The sequence below is a fragment of the Lissotriton helveticus genome, chromosome 7, assembly GCF_964261635.1.
Source record: "Lissotriton helveticus chromosome 7, aLisHel1.1, whole genome shotgun sequence".
Lineage (NCBI taxonomy): Eukaryota > Metazoa > Chordata > Amphibia > Caudata > Salamandridae > Lissotriton > Lissotriton helveticus.
Window position 1 is genome coordinate 80,932,017 of NC_136068.1, and position 19,163 is coordinate 80,951,179.

The 19,163-nt window shown below is 43.8% G+C and overlaps 1 protein-coding gene across 2 annotated transcripts in view; it reads right to left on the bottom strand.

The window, feature by feature from the left end:
* The window catches only part of LOC144768124 (uncharacterized), a 130,186-nt gene that overhangs the window by 67,809 nt on the left and 43,214 nt on the right, over window positions 1–19,163 (bottom strand). For both annotated transcript variants that reach the window (XM_078651540.1, XM_078651539.1), the window contains exons 3-5: window positions 14,308–14,456; window positions 7,575–7,711; window positions 5,618–5,750 (exon numbers count right to left, since the gene is read on the bottom strand). In XM_078651540.1, the coding sequence (XP_078507666.1) occupies window positions 5,618–5,750; window positions 7,575–7,711; window positions 14,308–14,456 (419 nt within the window). The remainder of the gene's footprint in view (window positions 1–5,617; window positions 5,751–7,574; window positions 7,712–14,307; window positions 14,457–19,163) is intronic.

Here is a 19,163-nt window from a genome sequence, read left to right on the forward strand (position 1 = left end):
CCTAGAGGCAAGCGCCAACTTGTCAGGAAAGATTGTCAAGAAGGAGGGCTTAAAAAATAAAGCCTGCAGCTGACTCACCCTTCTGGCAGAGGTAATTGCCGCTAAAACGGCTGTTTTAATGGTGAGCAGCCAGAGGGTGCAGTTATGCAAAGGCTCGAAAGGAGCATACTTGAGGAAGGAGACCACCAAATTAAGGTCCTGTTGAGGCATATTGAAAGAGACAGGGGGGAACATATATACAAGGCCTTCAGGAATCTATGCACAATGGGTGATTTAAATAAGGAGGGTTGGTCTGGCGACCTCAGGAAGGCACACAAGGCCAAAACATACCCTTTCAGAGAGTCCAGAGCAGGGCCCTGCTGGACAAGGGTCAAAATAAAAAAACAACATATCAGAAAGGGATGCAGAAAGAGGGTTAATAGACTTCTCTGTACAAAATGATATACATTTGTTCCACTGGCAGGCGTGTACTATCTTGGTGGAGGACCGACAAGATAACATTACAGACTTCAGGAGTTAGCTCAAAAGCTGTCAACTGTCGCCGCCCACGATCCATGGAACACGGTGAAGAGTTGACAGGTTCGAGTGGCTGACCCTCACCGGCTGCTGCCACAGAAAATCCTCCCAAGGGGCAGCCTGATCAGGGATCGATGCTCATTTGCAAAAGCTCAGGATACCAACCCCTCTGTGCCTAATCCGGAGCCACAAGGATGACTTGGGACCAGACATTCCTGATCTTCTTGAGAACTCTGTGCGGGAGTGATATGAGCGGAAGGCGCACAGGAGGCCTGAGCTCCACACGAAAAGAAAAGTGTCTCCTAGCCAGAGCCGCCTTGGAAACTGCAACACACGAAACGGCTGACTTTGCGCATTCTCGAAAGAGGCAAACAGATCTAAACAGGGCAAACAGTTCAGCTGAAAGAGACCTTGTGTCAACTCTGGATGGAGACGCCAATCATGATTTGGAAGGCATCGAGGGTTGAGTTCATTCGGCCATGCATTCAGGGAATCAGCCAGGTGTTGAACCACCAGGGAAATGCCCTGCTGTTCCAGCCATGTCCAGAGATGTGGGGCCTCTTGACAAAGGGTCCACAACCCCACTTCGCCCTGTGTGTTGCAGTACCACATGGAGATAGTGTTGTCTGTGAACACTTGAACTAGCCTTCCCTTGATGGAGGGTAGAAAGGATTTCAATGCCAATCGGCTCGCTCAGAGTTCAAGCATGTTGATGTGGAGTCTGGATTCTGCCTCTGACCCGAGTCCTCTGATCTCCACCTCTCCCAGATGGCCCCACCCCATCCCAGAAGTGACGCATCAGTCACTACTGTGAGATCTGGTTGGGGGAGGGAGAGGAGTCTGCCTCTGACCCAATTGTAGTTCGTCATCCACCACTGCAGGTCTTTTGCAGTTCCCTCCGAGATCTGTACCATGTCGTAGACATTCTCCCGATACTGCATCCACTGGAACTTCAGGTTCCACAACAGAGCCCCCATGCTTTCTGGAATGTGTCACTAGCAGGTTGCAGCAGGACATGAGGCCCAGCAGCATCAGGGTCATTCTCACCAAAATCCAGAATAGAGGCTGAAACATCAGTATCATAGCCTGAATATCCTGGACTTGGCGCTCAGGATTATAAGCCCGAGCATGCACTGTTTCCAGAATAGCTCTTAATAAAGGGAGCGTCTGAGAGGGAGTCAGGTGTGCCTTTGGCACATTGATAGTGAACCCCAGGTGAGGCCAGTGGACTGGATACCTCCCAAGATTTTGACATGCGTTCTCCTCCTCCCGTGGCAACAGAGGAGGGTGCATCGTATGCAACAGGATGCTTGTTGCCGGTCCAGGGAAGAAAGGCTTGGCAGTTCGGGTTGGACTGTTCCCATGAGGCACAGGGTCAGACTGATTTGCATATGGCCATGTCTGAACTGGGGTGGAGGAGTGAGCTAAAGAATGAGGATGGATTTAACCCAGATCAGTTGACTGGGGGTGTGTGCTTGCAATATTTAACACTCCGTCCATCATCCCCTTTAGTTTTGCTGCTGTATTATAAATGGTCCCGTGACCCCTCCCATTCTTCTCCCAATCCGGGCCTGTCCAATTAAGGCTCAGGGAACAATATACGGTAAATGGTCCCTGCCAGAGCCAGAATCGGCGTCGGCTGTAGTGGTACTGGCTCCATGTCGTCAGAGATCAGAATAGGGCAGGCGCCGGGAGCATCTGCGTCTGGACCAGCATTAAGGAAGGTTGCAATGGTACAACCGGAGCCAGTCCACATCCATGGTTGATCGGTGGGGTTCATTGACCCTGGAGCCAAAGGCATGGAACCTGATGGGGCCCTCTCAGACACCGGGGGTCCCGAAGGTACGCCAGAGGGATCAGGCTGCTCAAAAATGAGGCACATGACCTCATAAAATTCGATAATTTAAGCGGAGATCGCACCGGCTCCTGGAAGAGCAGGGAGGTGGGGAGCCGACCAAGGCGCAGGTTCCTGAGAACGAGGCGTTGATTGCCGAGGCTCCCCCGTCGTATCGGCCAACAGACGGGGAGAAGTTGAAGCTTGCTTTGACTTCTTGTGCTCCTTGTGCCTCTTACCCGAGTGTCTCAAGGATCGTGAGTGGGACGAAGAAGACTTGGGACTCCTGGAACCGTTCCGATACCTTCCTCTCGACCGAGACCAAGACCTCCAAGGAGTCAGGCATGGCGTCACCTTCAGGCCTGCAAGTGATTTTAGGGGCTGTTTTAGGGGCTCTCAAAGCCTTTAGACTAACAGCACGACCTGGAGTTGTGATCACGCTCTGGACACCACAAGCAAAGCAAATGCGGGTCTGTCACCCACATGGCATGGTGACAGGCGTCGCTGGGTTTGAACCCCAAAGTCTTCCTAGAGGAAATGACTTCCTACATACCAGAAAAAGAGGTTGACAAAAAGCTGAAAAATCCTCTTGAAAAGTGACAGAGAGTAGCTCTCTTCATGGATCAGTGATGGACTGGCAAGGACAGAAAAGAAATGACATCAGTACGCCGAGGTTGCGCCTATATAGGCGACACAGGCGACACTTTTGGCACAGACAACGCCATGTGGAGCCGATAGATGCTACCTATCGCACACAGGGGTATTGCTTGAAGAAACATTTTCTGGTTCCAGTATGACGCTTGAGAAATTCAAAGGTTAAGAATTTGCGGCTAGATTTCTCTATTAGATATTTTCAACTTTAAATGTTGCTTCTTAATCTATATACATTTTTTAATCTTTAATAATATTTTGTTTTCCAAGCAGTCGCAGACCCTGAGTAGGCTTTGCAGACCCCAAGAGGTACCCGGACCACAGGTTAAGAACTACTGCTGTATACTACTACTTTGCTCTATCTCTTCCCTTTTCTATTTCCAGTCAATATCAGATATCTAGTCAGAGACCGGTGTGTTTGTTACAATATAGTTACTTGACTGTTATTTTTTACTCAGTATTTATTGTTTTTATTCGTTTAGTGGAAACCTTTCCCTGCTTAGGCCCGTCTTCATATGGCGTTACAAGCTTGGTGTTGTTGATGGTCTTAACAGTATATGTTGTGATCATCCTTGTCAAAGAGTTTCTCTTGATGGTATGAATGTAGCCGTGAGGATTGACTCTGTGAGCCCTGATTTCTGACCATGTTTATGAGAAGAGTTTGTTTATGGAATCCTGATTTTGGAAGCCTCAGTTATGGTTGTAAACCCATCAAATTAGTGGGTTGCTGTAGAGTACTTCTTAGTTTGCGACTGGATTGTCTGTTGGCCTCCCGTCATCTCACTCTCACATTCTACATTGGAGAAAGATGACGATGACATAACCTTGACATGTCAGCTAATACCACTGCACCCCTCCTCTCATACATGACACGAATAACATTTCTATCATTGCCGAACTATATTGTATGGTATAATATATAATATTAAAAAGGAAGGACAACTTAAAATCCAAAGGTAAGAAAAATGTCTGGTTCCATATCAGAAGCATAAAGATGTATAAAGCTCTTTAACTAATAACAATTGATTATTCACAAGCGTGGGATACTTGGTTAGCTTTTTAAGTTATTCAGAAACTTGATTTCCATTAACGGAGGTGTCTTGTTGAGCAGGAGCGGTAGAATACCTTTACAAGTGGTTCCTACACATTCGCTCCTAAGCTCTACTTCTCCTTGAGACTCCACTTCCTTCAACTACATTAGAGAATTCCCCAGACAAACACTTCTCTGAACTACTACACAAATGTTGTTGTTCAACACGAATGTTCAACTCCAGAACTGCGTTTAACTGTGCACATTTCTCACAATCCTCATCAACAAAATGAGTTATAAAATGTTTCTTAGTGACAGGTATAGAACAAGGGGCCACCCTGCTCTAATGCCAGCATTTATCATCGTCCACCCTCACAGAATTCTTAAAAGTTGTATAACCCGTCTAGATTAAATATCTAGACTCACTCCTTTGGGCGCCTTGCCAGTTTTTTTTTATTTTTACCCATTAGCCTTTAATTTGAGCAATTGTAACGCCATGTTTCTTGTCATAATAGTCCATGCACTTTCCATGTATACTTCGTAATTTTTGGTTGACTTTGCTTTCAGACCTCTTAATTGCCTTAGAACTGAAAAGTTAACCAGGATTATTTTATGATCTTGGCTTCCTTTCTCACATAACCACACAGTTTTAATACTTGCAGTTTCCAACTTAAAATGTAATTACACACAAGTTGGATAGCTCCTTTCAAAACGTTGTTAAATTGTTCTACCTTTCCATTACCAGTAGGATTGTAAATTGTTGTGGGTCTGTGAATAATTACTCTGTCTTTTATGTATTTCTTTGCTTAATCAGATGTAAATTGTACACCACTGTCAACATATAAAGGTGCATTCATATTGCAACATTTCCCCAAAGAAAATTAAAATGCTATCTGTGCCTGCTTGATCAACTACTTTGACAAATAGTCATCTTAAGAAAAGATCCCTAACCAAAATAATATACTTCTGTAACGTACCAGTCGGTCCCATTATATCTGCAGCTATGCTTTCCCAAGGTGCTTCGGGATACTCTTAATCACACATAGGCGGTCTTACGATTTTTAAGATTGTATCCGCGACAAGACAATCAGTGTGCTCTCTTACCGTTCTCTTTATATCTATATATATTCCATGCCACCAGTAACCATACTTGACTGTATTCTTAATCTTGATAATTTCTAAATGTCTTTCATGACACATGGAAATATTTTTCTTTCGTAAAGAGCCAGGAGGGACAATCATTTATTAGACACTTCTCAATACAACCTCGCTTCATGTAAATTACTTTTGTTTGGCCAACCAGCTTTCACATCATATATTCTTTTGTAAACTAGCATCCTTATTACACTCTTCCTGCCCCACTTTTGATAATTTGTTATCAAAAGACTTAATATCACTATCACACACTAAAGCTATTTTCAATTCATCCTGTAAATTTTCTTTATTTTTTCATTAAGGATGTCGGCATTCTGGAGAGGAAATCTGCAATTACATTTCCTTTCCACAGATGTAAACCTCATTATAAATGACATTTTGTGAGATTTTATAAATGTTCCTGTACTCCTTACACAAAGATCTTTTCTTACCTGGCCGAGATGACCATGGCGCCATGAAATACAACTGCGGTAATGAGGTCTGAGTGCCCTTCTAGTTGCCGCTTCAGGAAATGCATATTCCCACCTGCTTGCCTCTGCGCAGCCAGAGGGCCCTTCTGGGGTCCTAAGTTAAAGAGAGAAGAGGGTGAGCGAGGAAAACAAGGGCAGGAAGGAAAATGGGGAGTCAGATAAGGGCAAAAAGAAAAAAAAGAGAGATGGGGAAAAAGCAAACTAGAGAGAGAGAGAGAGGTGGTAGACAGACATGCAAGAAGAAATAGGAAGTAGAAAGGTAAATAACAATCCCCCAGATGCATCAAAGTAATGTTTTGCGAGTCCTTAATAGCGAATTTTAAGGATTCGCTATTAAAGACTCGCAAAACGGGATGCATGTAGGAATCGCAATGTTATTTGCGATTTCTACTGATTCCTTATTTGCGATTCGCTAATTGTTAATCGCAAAAAAATAATGGCTTTCCCAGTTATTCCTATGGGCCTTTAGGCCCATAGGAATGAATGGGGAGTCATTCCTTATTTGCGATTAGCAATTAGCGAATCGCAAATGTGCCGCGATTTCAAGGGTGCCAGGGTGTCCAAAGGACACCCTGTAGCACCCCTGAAATGTAAATGTAAACTGGTGTTGCGCACACACATGTCCCAAAGGACATGTGTGTGTGTAACATACAACTCAGTAAAATGCACTAAAGTGCATATTTCTAAGTTTTTGCTATTTACCACGTAGTTTGACTTCGCGGTAAATAGCGGCCCCAGATTGCGAATTCGCAATCTTGGAATGGTTCATGCATTGCATTTAAGGAATCGCAAATTGCAATTCCTTAAATGCAATCGCAATTTGAGAACTCGCAATTATTTGCGAATTCTTAAATCGCGAATGCATGAACCCTCGATGCATCTCAAATGCCCTTTTTGCGGGCGCAAACGGCCGAATTTTGCGATTTGCACCGTTTGCGCTTGCAAAAATGCTTGATGCATCTACCTGTATGTGTCACATAAAGAATAGAAACAGAGAAGCAAAAAGAAGGTGAAAGAAAAGAGAGCAACTGTGGTGATTGCAGAAGAATAGAGGAAACATACATAAGAAAAACTAGGGACAAAAGACAGAAATGTGAAAGAAGGAAATAATAAGACACGCTTGTGGGTGGAAGGGGGGTGTTATTAGGCATTATCTCGTTCGCACTTGTGATTGCTAAGTCTTCTAATGGTGCTTGACCGTTCATGGTGCTTGACCGTTGTTTGAACACAAAGTCAAAAGTTAATTAAAATGTATTCAAACCTAAAAATAAAACAACAGGGGGAAAAGGGGCAGGGGAAAAGAATGAGATAAAGAAGATGAAAAAATAGAAATATGAGCTAAGCACAGAAAGGCAGAAATGAAAGGAATCGTGTGTAATGAGAGTGAAGCAAGATGCTGCACAACGCTGGAAGTAGAGGAAGACAAGGGAAGAATAGTAGATAATTAGGGAAGAGCAAAGATACTACAAAAAGAAAGGAGCAAAAGAAGAAGGGAAAATAAAATAAATTAAGAAGACAAACAGGAAAAGACATAGAGAGAGAACACTGAGTGAAAAGGAGGGGAAGACGAAATAGAAGAGGATTCTGCCAGGGACTGAACACTGGCGTGGGGAGGCAGAGCGATAGACAAGCGGAGATATGTGAGGCCAGGAAGATAAAATGGGACAGAGTGTGGAAAGGGAATTAGGAAAGGAGATCCTCACAAAAGGAGAGGCCAAAAGGCTATAAGAAAGATCCATTCTTTGCAGAGGGCAGTATAGAAGAAACTGAGAAGATCCTGAGCCATATCGACCTTTGTGGCGCTATACAAATATCTACAGGCGCATTAACCCCATCACACATAGATTGCTAATTTTCTACCTCACACTAAATACTCGTCTAATCAAGATATTCAACACATGACTCTCCCTGCGTATACCTGGCTCTTTGTGCCTCTCTTGGGGGAGGCCGGTAACCGCATGGCTGATCTTTAACTGTTTGGCGGGCATTTGCGAGCTCTCATTGGCGTTCCCAAAGGAAACCACCTCCCTAGGTCTGGGCCCTCCACCGGGAAGGCTGAAAAACAGGAGACAGGTGAAGCTAATTTAGAAAGTGAACATATAAGACCATCACAGGAGAAAATAGGTCCCCTGCAACTCACACTGTACATTATGTAATATCCCTGACCAAATCCCAGTAGAATGTCTAGCTATTCATTGCAAAACAAGCTCCTTAAAGATCCAGTTTGAGGCGAACTATAGGGTAGTGTGAAGATTCCTTTACAGTGCATAGCTGTCAAGGTTTTAGATTGCTTATAAGTGACATTTTCATAACTTCAGTGTGATTATGAGTGACATTCAAGATCTATGAGTGACACTTTCTTGCGAGCAAAATCAGGCAATGAAGATGAGGGAAAAATATAAATATCAGAAATTACACCCATTTAAGCAACAAGATGATCTTAAAACTGCTGCAAAGCACCAGAAATTCAAGGGCACCTCATTGCCTGCTCTGTCGGGCCATGAGATACTGCAGGACCCAGGGCGGCAAGCGTTTTGCCGGAAAATAACAGCAGCAAGGTAGGTGTTAAGAGAGACATTTAATAGAAGAAAACCATTAAAGGACAGGAGACAATCTACAAAAACAAAATAAACATAAAATTGATAGGCATAACTAGCATACAATACAGCAATGTTAAAATAAACAACAAAGAAATATCTCACTCATAAATGGAGAAGCTCCGTTAGAATGGATCCCTGGAAACCTTTGATAAACAGCATTGCAGAACAGACATTTCAACGCAGCGAAATAGAAGGACTCGAAGAAATGAAGCTTTCTTCGCAATTATTTTCACATTAGAAATGTGTCCGTGTAAGCAGAAAGCAACAGCCAGCCTGGGCACCTTAGAGAACTAGAAGAATCCAGCCCAGCTTGAGGCAAGTTGAAAGTGTGACAGTAAGAGGAAACCTTGATTGAAATCAACATGAATCCCAGGGACGAAGAAGCCGGGCAGGGAAATCACAGCAGCATCGCAGGGAATGTAATTTAATGGTTAAAAGGAGTCTGGGTTATGTAAAGTTGTCTATTAATATCAAAACAAAGAATTACAATTAAGTAGCATATATTCATAAAAATACCTGATGAAGTATGGGGCTTTTTTTCTCCAGGACTTAGTGTAGATTTTCACTAATCACATTCTCATTACTTAAAATACCAAAATGTACTTAATCTATCTCATCAATGTGGATTATTATTACAGGTTTGCATACACTTCGAGCTTGTAGGCCATAAAATGGTGGAACGGCGTTGGCTGAACATCACTGAAACCAAAATACAATGAAAGCTGTATACTAAACATATGATCAAAACAACAACAAGAAGAATAAAAAATACAAGTGATTAATGGCATATTGTAACATCTACTGTCTGCTCTAGAAAACCTTTGGTTATTTCGCTGATAACCATGGTGTTTACAATCAATATTTTCTCTCAATGTCGTACCTAACACTAGTTGGTGTGCTTAGCCCATACTCCAAATTGTAATCAGCACCACCCACATTAGCCTTACTTGGAGGAACTAGGGCCCTTTGTTTAAGTTTAAAACATGTTCTGATTGGAGCAGAAAGTCCCTATGTTTAAGTTTAAAATATGTTCTGATAGAGCAGCAAGTCCATTTGTTTAAGTTTAAAGCATGTTCTGATTGGAGCAGCACGTCCCTTTGTTGAAGTTTAAAGCATGTTCTGATTGGAGCAGCAAGTCCCATTGTTTAAGTTTCAAACATGTTCTGATTGGAGCAGCAAGTCCCTTTGTTGAAGTTTAAAGCATGTTCTGATTGGAGCAGCAAGTCCCATTGTTTACGTTTCAAACATGTTCTGATTGGAGCAGCAAGTCCCTTTGTTGAAGTTTCAAACATGTTCTGATTGGAGCTGCAAGTCCCTTTGTTGCAGTTTAAAGCATATTCTGATTGGAGCAGCAAGTCCCATTGTTTAAGTTTCAAACATGTTCTGATTGGAGCAGCAAGTCCCTTTGTTGAAGTTTAAAGCATGTTCTGATTGGAGCAGCAAGTCCCATTGTTTACGTTTCAAACATGTTCTGATTGGAGCTGCAAGTCCCTTTGTTGCAGTTTAAAGCATGTTCTGATTGGAGCAGCAAGTCCCTTTGTTGAAGTTTAAAGCATGTTCTGATTGGAGCAGCAAGTCCCTTTGTTGAAGTTTCAAACATGTTCTGATTGGAGCTGCAAGTCCCTTTGTTGCAGTTTAAAGCATGTTCTGATTGGAGCAGCAAGTCCCTTTGTTGAAGTTTAAAGCATGTTCTGATTGGAGCAGCAAGTCCCTTTGTTGAAGTTTCAAACATGTTCTGGTTGGAGCTGCAAGTCCCTTTGTTGAAGTTTCAAACATGTTCTGATTGGAGCTGCAAGTCCCTTTGTTGCAGTTTAAAGCATGTTCTGATTGGAGCAGCAAGTCCCATTGTTTAAGTTTCAAACATGTTCTGATTGGAGCAGCAAGTCCCTTTGTTGAAGTTTAAAGCATGTTCTGATTGGAGCAGCAAGTCCCATTGTTTACATTTCAAACATGTTCTGATTGGAGCTGCAAGTCCCTTTGTTGCAGTTTAAAGCATGTTCTGATTGGAGCAGCAAGTCCCTTTGTTGAAGTTTAAAGCATGTTCTGATTGGAGCAGCAAGTCCCTTTGTTGAAGTTTCAAACATGTTCTGGTTGGAGCTGCAAGTCCCTTTGTTGCAGTTTAAAGCATGTTCTGATTGGAGCAGCAAGTCCCATTGTTTAAGTTTCAAACATGTTCTGATTGGAGCAGCAAGTCCCTTTGTTGCAGTTTAAAGCATGTTCTGATTGGAGCAGCAAGTCCCATTGTTTACGTTTCAAACATGTTCTGATTGGAGCTGCAAGTCCCTTTGTTGCAGTTTAAAGCATGTTCTGATTGGAGCAGCAAGTCCCTTTGTTGAAGTTTAAAGCATGTTCTGATTGGAGCAGCAAGTCCCTTTGTTGAAGTTTCAAACATGTTCTGGTTGGAGCTGCAAGTCCCTTTGTTGCAGTTTAAAGCATGTTCTGATTGGAGCAGCAAGTCCCATTGTTTAAGTTTCAAACATGTTCTGATTGGAGCAGCAAGTCCCTTTGTTGAAGTTTAAAGCATGTTCTGATTGGAGCAGCAAGTCCCATTGTTTACGTTTCAAACATGTTCTGATTGGAGCTGCAAGTCCCTTTGTTGCAGTTTAAAGCATGTTCTGATTGGAGCAGCAAGTCCCTTTGTTGAAGTTTAAAGCATGTTCTGATTGGAGCAGCAAGTCCCTTTGTTGAAGTTTCAAACATGTTCTGATTGGAGCTGCAAGTCCCTTTGTTGCAGTTTAAAGCATGTTCTGATTGGAGCAGCAAGTCCCTTTGTTGAAGTTTAAAACGGTCTGATTGGAGCAGCAAGTCTTTGAGGAAGAAGGTGGCACTTACAGCCTCTATTCGCAAAACATCTGACTGAGGTTTAATCAACTCCACAACTGAAGGCTTGTGTACAGGAAAAAGTTACTTGTTTGTAACAGTAGTGTTGGCTGTATTGGTGATTTATATGCTGTGTATAATTCCACCATCTAGCGATTGCAGTCAGAAACTACTACTTGTCTGCCTGAAAAAGATGACTTTGATCGCACAATGTAATTCAGAAACTGAAGTATGGCTGACACTACATATAGAAACTTCACTTACGAAAAGTAATAAACTGGATGGGATTCATTTGTTATAATTATGGGAAGAAGAGGAGATGACGATAGAGGAGTAGAAGGAATGCAAAAGGATAACATAACTGTCCAAATGTGTCAAATTCTCAGGGATCATAAGAGGGTAACTAACAAAAATGTAAATTGATACTTGTATAGCACACTACTCACCCGCAAGGGTCTCAAGGCGCTTGTACGAATACCGCTGTGGAACCCATCCTGGCTTTCCCTGTGAGGTGTCCACTCCTGGGCACCCCCAAGGTGGAGGCCAGGCATCCTTAGCGTTGTGGGGGCCGTTGTGGAGATTAAGCAAGCTATTGCCCAGAGTTGCAGAGTGAGACTCCATGATTGGAATAGGCACTGAGGTGAGAATTATCAGGTCCGTGGAATTTTTGAGCCCAAGACCCCGCCGAGGCGGGGAATTGAACCCTGGTCCCGGGCTAGACCTCTGCATCAGGGTCTGTCACTCTAACCATTGAGCCACACTTCTCCACTCCACTTGCTTAACAAAAGGTCTTGCTATAATGTTCAAGCAGCCATTTCCACAAAGGCCATCTTACTATCCCGTCTTCCCCACTACTATGAGTTTGAAATCCGATTTCACAGAGTACCAAGACAAGGAAAGAAAAAGGTGCATATTTTGCTGACTTCTATTCTGAGAAAACAAAACTGCTACGGAACTGTACACAAAAAAGTTAGGTGAGAAAGATATGCTTATTCCAAGTAATTTCTTACAATTGTTGCCTGAAGTCCAATAATCAGATAATAGCGAGCGTGAAACCACAACATGCAAGAGTACCATCTTCTTAATGGAAATTCCAGCAAACAAGGCACACCAGTGCATTGTTAAAGGAGTACATATTCATTTTAAGCACGACAAGAGCCTTGTGTGCCCTATCACTGCTGAAGTTCCAGAAGTAGATATTTCTTGTGCAATTAGGGAGTAGACAACGTTAGGACTCTATCAGTTTCCTACACCCGGCATCATCTGCTGTAGTGTACCAGGTAAGCCCTTTATTCCTCATCTTGAGTGAAGTCGGACCGAATTTGGTGCTATAAACCTATTTTTAATCTTTTCAATTAGGTCTTTTCCATTCTATGTAAGTACTGTTCGCCTTTAAGCTCACTTCTTCTTGTGCCCTTACTGGCATCACCTAATGTAATAACATTTAGTTATTTTTCAGGAACTGTGATGCTAACTCTTTCACTATGTAAGTCAAATTGCCCTGAATCAGTACCTGCCATTCTCTTGCTTAACTTCTCAGGAGTCAGGACCCCTAGTCCTTTTCACTAAGCAGTTAGAGTGTCCTGCATCATTACTAGCGCTCCCCTGCGCCTTTTACATGCCTTCACTATTCACTGCCCTGAAGCTGACTCTGCTAGCCTTTGGGGCCGAAACGTCATCGACATCACAATCTAGTACCATAGAAATTATTTATTCATGGTCTGTCTATAATGAGATAATTGTTATGCTACATTACAAGAAGCGAACACCGTGATATATTTTCTTCTCCCTTTCTTTCACACTTGCAAATATCACAAATTAAATGTGTGAACTGTCTTTGAACACCAAGCACTCTATTGCATATTTTTGTATTTATAGTGGCCAGTATATTCTTTGTGGGTAATAACTATGATGACATGTCCAAACCAGCTTTCTTTTCTTTATTTCATCACAGGAACCACTAATAACAGAAATGAAGGCAGTTCACAATAATAAAGTGCTGTTGCCATCTGTTGAAAGTGGTAGCAAGTTGAGGACGAGATCATGGAAAGTCCACAAAACTTGAACACGGCTTCTTCTGCATCCAAGGATGCTGCAGCTTTGCCAGGCTCCTGTGTGCGATTAGCAGTTGAAGAAGGTAATGGGAGAATCTAGCTTTTTCTATGGTAGTTTAGCGTCCCATGATAGGCTTGATGGAGACGGGGTGAAGTACTGAAGCAATAACTTCAGTCTCTTTGCAAGTGCTTTGGCAAACAAACATCAGCTCTGAGGATCTGACATCTGTTCTCTTAATGCCCAGGGAAGCAAAATGCTCCGCTTGTCAATGATTTAGTAAAAAGAAACAACAGAAATCTGGCACTATTTCACCCTCTTCACAGCCGCTCTGTTTTCAAATTCCCCGGCTGACCCTTTAGGCAGTGCTGGAAGAGGGCTGGAGAAGAGCAAACTAATCACTTTCAAATAACAAACCAACAAACACACACATGCACCCCACCCCTGCGGGTCCAACTTAACATTTCAATGGTTCTATTACTCTATTCAGATAAATTAATAACATTATTATTGACCACTTTCACAGTACACATTACAAATTATATTATTTCTTGGCACATTAATATTAGGGATTTTTTATGTAATTTGAGGGCTCTCGCTTTCTCCACTTTAGACTACTAAGGTCACCATCATGGGATTCAGACTGGTGGCCTACAAACTGAAAACATCTCTGGAGCAAGTGCTTAATCTACTCAGCTATCTTAACAAAGTGTAGACACCCATAGGTGCCAACAGACAACCACCTCATTTCCTTTCCAAATATCCCTTGTGTATTTGGCGGGAAAGTGCCTTTCTCCTATACCTTGGGAGGATGCAATGTCATTAGTAGAGGTCTGGGTGTTAATGAAGAGAAGAGGGCAGTTAAGTGGGCAGGACCAAGTAGGTTTGGGTGGATGACATCTTTAATGGATGGTTTATCCTTTGGCTTCTTGTCTTCAAGTCTTGTCTCCAAATTAACTGTAGTGCATTTCAATGGTGTTTACTAGCACCTCTATCCTGGTCTGCACCATGCACTGATCTTCAAGGGATGAATTCACCACCAAATTTAGTTGCAACACCTTTGTACTCACTAAGATCCCAGTACTGAGTCACCGGCAGCGCTCTTTCAATACCCACCAATTTGACATGCACCATCTATCCAGTGGTTGTCAACATACATCTTTTTGTTCATTCACTCACCGCCTTTTCATGTCTCCCGCCTCTGGGACTTCTTCATCGTCCGTCTGCTGAGTGCTAGGGTCTTCGGTCGTAGAGGGCTCATTCCTCCGCACAGCCAGTCCAGAGAGCAGATGCGTCAATTCTGCACGGATCTCATCCTTACACGACACCTAGGGAAAAAGAACAGAGGTATGAGAGGTAAGGTCAGAGCTGGGTATGTATGAGGTGAGCATTTTATGAAATGTCTCATCACCACAGTCCTGACTCTAATTTTGAGATCTCACAAAACAAATTGACATATCACATTCCACTAAATGGGTATTCTGCGATTGCTAATTGTAAGATTTTACGTAACCCATAGTCAAAAGTACCCTCACTACTTCTGCAAAGTGCTGAGGAACATGGCATCACTACATATGAAACATGCATCTGCTCACTGTGAAAGCTCGTGTCACCAAATCTGAAATGGAGGAGGGGTTTCACTGTGTTGCAAAGTGACATCAATACACACAAAAGGGACGGTCACAAACAGTGAAACTTGGCAGTGCTAACTGTGAAACATGTCATGAGATATGAAATGTAATTACACCAATTGTGAAATGTCATGTCACTAATAATTAATCACTAATCACTGTGAAAAGTTGCTATAGCAGTTATAAAAATTGGAAAGCAGTCCCTACTTGTGATTCAATACTCATATCACTAAATGTAAGTTTGTGAAACACAGGATACTTTTGTCAGCATTTGGAGCAGAAAACATTACCATTTGCTGGCACTATGGGACTGAAGAGTTAGCAGAAATCCCTTCCAAAATACAAACCCTCAGGTTGGTTTGCACCAGAATCCATTGATGGCACTGCGATGCTGGCAATTAAAATGTTAGACATTACAATTCCAAGAGCGAAAGGTTTAGCCTGGGATGGCTTCCAAAAAGAGCCGGGGAAATCAGGGAACTCCCCTGGATTACTCTCATCTGGCTCAGTTTCAAAGGAGTGTGAACATTGTTGTGAATTAGGACTATTGCTCCTTTTATCTGAAAACGTTTCATGGTTACCTCCACACTGTTTACTCTGATGTAATTATCTGAGCAAATTGCTAGTTTTTTGTAAATTATATATTTTGTACAGATGGCCAGCAGCAAGCAACACCATCCCAGAAGTGTTTTTTAAGAGGGAACACAAGAGGCCACATATAAAAATGATGGATCCACTTGCAACGGATCTATTCTACATATTTGTATGTGTATATATATATCATCAAAGGTCAATGTAATGTTATAGTTAGGTGAAATGTTCAATAACACCGTAACGTTTTAAACTCTAAAAACCACAAAAATTCACCAGTTATAGTTACCTCAAGCAACTATAACTCGTGCCCTAAGGTAACTATAACTCGCGCCCCCGCCATGCACATTTCTCATCAATAATTTTACTGCAAATGTTGCAGTGATATAATAGAAGATGTCATGAGGGATGCAAGAGGTGGGGTATTTAGCAGTGCATGGCGAGGACGCAAGTTACGGCTGTGTGATGTGGGGGTTGGCCACTTGGCCCCTCCCCTTTCGCAAGCCTTATTAGACCCTGGGGACCCTATCCTCCAGGGCCTTTTTTAAATATTAAGGGGGAGGAGCCACACAGCCCCCTCCCCGAGCCTAGTTATGCCCTGGGGACCCCATTCCCCAGGGCCACTAATAAAATTAATGGGGAGGTGGGCCAAGTGACCCCCTCCCCCAGCCTTGTTAGGCCCTAGAGACCCCATCCCCAGGGCCACAATTGAAATTAAAGGATAGGGTAGAGCGTGGTCCCCTCACCAAGCCTTGTAAGGCCATGCGGACCACATCCCGAGCCTCGCGGGTATGTAGTGTGCTTTACAAATGATTGATTGATTGATTGATTGAATCTTGGGACCCCATCGTCCAGTGCCAATAATTAAAATGAAAGTGACTGGGGCGAGCAGCCCTCTCCCCAAGGGGAGCTTTTGGCCCCAGGGGTCCCATATTCCGGGACACAGTGCATACTTTTAGTGGGAGGGGGCACGCAGCCCTGCTCCTAAGGCTGCTTTTGGCCCCGAGGGCCCCATCGCCCAGGGCTCCCTGCTGTAAAAGGTAGGTGCCCGCCCAAGGCGCCCATAATAGAGTAGTTGGAGCTGCAGAAGAAGCCCTATGGCCCCCATGCTCCAGCTGGCCCCCAGCATCCAGCGGGAGTAGGCAATGCTCCCGCCTGGAGAGAGCAGCTAATACTGCTGCTCCCTCCGGACGGGGCAATCTTTTGATCTGTTTCCTTGCCCACTTCAGTGCTGGCAGGGAAACAGATCAAAACTCTGCTCCCAGTGGGCATGAGCATTTTTGAAGTTCCAGCATGAGCATTTTTGAAGCTCCTGCCTACTTGGAGAACACTGTGTGTTTGCTCCCACTTGGCATGAGTTTTGAAAATGCTCCCACCAAGGAAGAGCAAACACAGATTTCCCTGCCCGTGCCACTGTAAGCAGAGAAACCGCTATGTCCTGCGGGTGGGCTCCCCAGGATATAGGCTGTGAGATGGCCCCAGGGGACAGGGTCCCAAGGCCATTATTGGCTCAAGGAGGGGGTGGGCTGCACAGCCCCCTCCCCATAAGAAATATTTTGGGTCCCGGAGGATGGTGTCCCCGAGGACTAGGCGTGTCCCTAGCAATTTCAAAAACACGCCAGACCCCCGGGTGATGGGGTTGCCCAGGGAGGAGGCCACGTTTCCCCCCTTCAAAAATGCACCGGGCTCATATTTGTTTCTGTTTTGTTTTTTTATTTTGCAGTTTCACGGATCCTCCACGAATTTGTTGCAAATATTTGTTCAAATATTTTTGGGGCCTGCATGTGGTCTCTCTGGGACTCCCACAACCAGGCCAAAAAGGTCAGGGTATTCCTACCCTACCCCCTTGTGTCATTTTCATCATTTGTAGTTTTAAGACTCTGGACCGAGTCCCTAGTCCTAAGATGGCTGCCACCACATCCTGGTTGAGGTGGTGGCAGCCAATCAGATCTCAGCTTGAGATCTGCTGGGGTTCGTGGAGGCTCCACATACCTAGATATTCAAAGTTTTTGAGCATTAATTGCTCAAAGAATAGTGAACAGATACACACCAACTTATGAAAAGCACTCTTTCTGGACTTAGATCTATCTTTCTAACAAATTTGGTGTAAATCCGTTCAGCGGTTTATGCTGTGGCTCTGTCTAAAGTTCCTATGGTAAAATGAATGAGAAAAAGGCGTTATGGCCCCCCCGTTTTCTCTGCCCCACTAGACGGATCACCCCGAAACTTTCCATGTGCAAACTAGTCAAAACGTTGCACTTTTTTGGAAAGTTTCATGGAGATTCGTCAATTGGCGGAAAAGTTATTAGCAACAAATTTCGTGTATTTTCTGACACCATTCCTCATGACTGCTTTTATTAATAAAATAGAGGGGGGTCTCCATGAGCCATCAATGGCCTTGGGGACCCCAACCCCCGGGGCCGGCTCACAAGCTGTGTCCTGGGGGGGCCACTACTGAGACACAGTTTCCCTGCCCGCACTGGTGTGGGCAGGGGAACTAGTGTTTGCTCCTGCCTGGTGGAAGCATTTTTGAAACTCCTGCCAAACTGGAATAAACACAAAGTCTTCTCCCAGCGGACGGGAGCTTAACTAATGATCCTGGCATCTGGGAGCAGACTTTTGATCTGTTTCCCTGCCTGCACTGATGCAAGCAGGGAAATAGATCAACAAAGCAGCAAAAATAGCTGCTCCCTCTGGTGGTTGGAGGGGAGCAATGCTGGGTCCTGCAGCATGCGGGGAGCAGACTGGGGCCAAGGGGGCCCTGGGGCATCCCCTGCAGCCGCCAACAAGTGTCTGGTGGGTGCCCTGGGTGGGCACCAGGACACCTACTTTTTATGTGGACAGGCCCCGGGGCTGAGGTTAAAAAAATAGGTATATCTGGACTGATGTGTCCAGATATGCTCAGACTGACCACTTTAAAGGGGACTGACCAATCCCGATTGGCTGGGCACAATATGAGCAACATGCTGTAGTAGACATTACACAAATCATGGACATAGTCCCTGCTTACTGAAAAGGAATGAAAAAAACATTTTATGGGGCAGTGTGAGCACATCCTGAAGCCCACTTGCAAGCAGTGGGTGGAAGAACCCTTTTCATTGGCTGTCCATAACATGGACAACATGTTGTGGTAGCCATTACAGGACTCATGGTCCATGCTGAAATGCATTGTGGTGAATACCAGATTTGAGGATCACAAAAAAGACCACCTACAAAAGGCAATAGCAGATTTTAGATACAATATAAATAATTTGTTGGTGTTGTGTTACTCATTGATTTGGCCACATGACAAATGCTTACTCCCTGCTGGTATTTGATGGCCTACTCATGAGAGAAAATGTTTTCCTCTTATGATTTTTTCACAGAGATTAAGGAAAGCAGTGGTGTAACAAAACTTGAGGGGGCCCCTTGCAAAGTACATGGAGAGGGCCCCCCACACTCCGGACCCAGTCAGTAGCTCTCAGGCCAGGGGCCCCATAGTTGCCAAGGTTTGAGATTGCATATGTGTGACATTTTTATGACTTCAGGGTACTTTGGAGTGACATTCAATGACCAAATATGTGACACTCAGAGTGACAATTTCTTGTGAGCAAAACCAAGCAGTGAAGTCCACTGCAAATCCTCTTCACATCTTCGCACATGATTTAACACCTCCCTGGACCACTAAAGCTGAGCTGCTTGCAGTACCATAGACAACTTATAACATTCATTGGTTTCTCCAAATAGACACTGTAAAAATGCCAGGTCATTGTACTTTGGCTACATAAACACATTTTATCACAACTAAGAAGTTAGAAATCCAACTACTGTCCT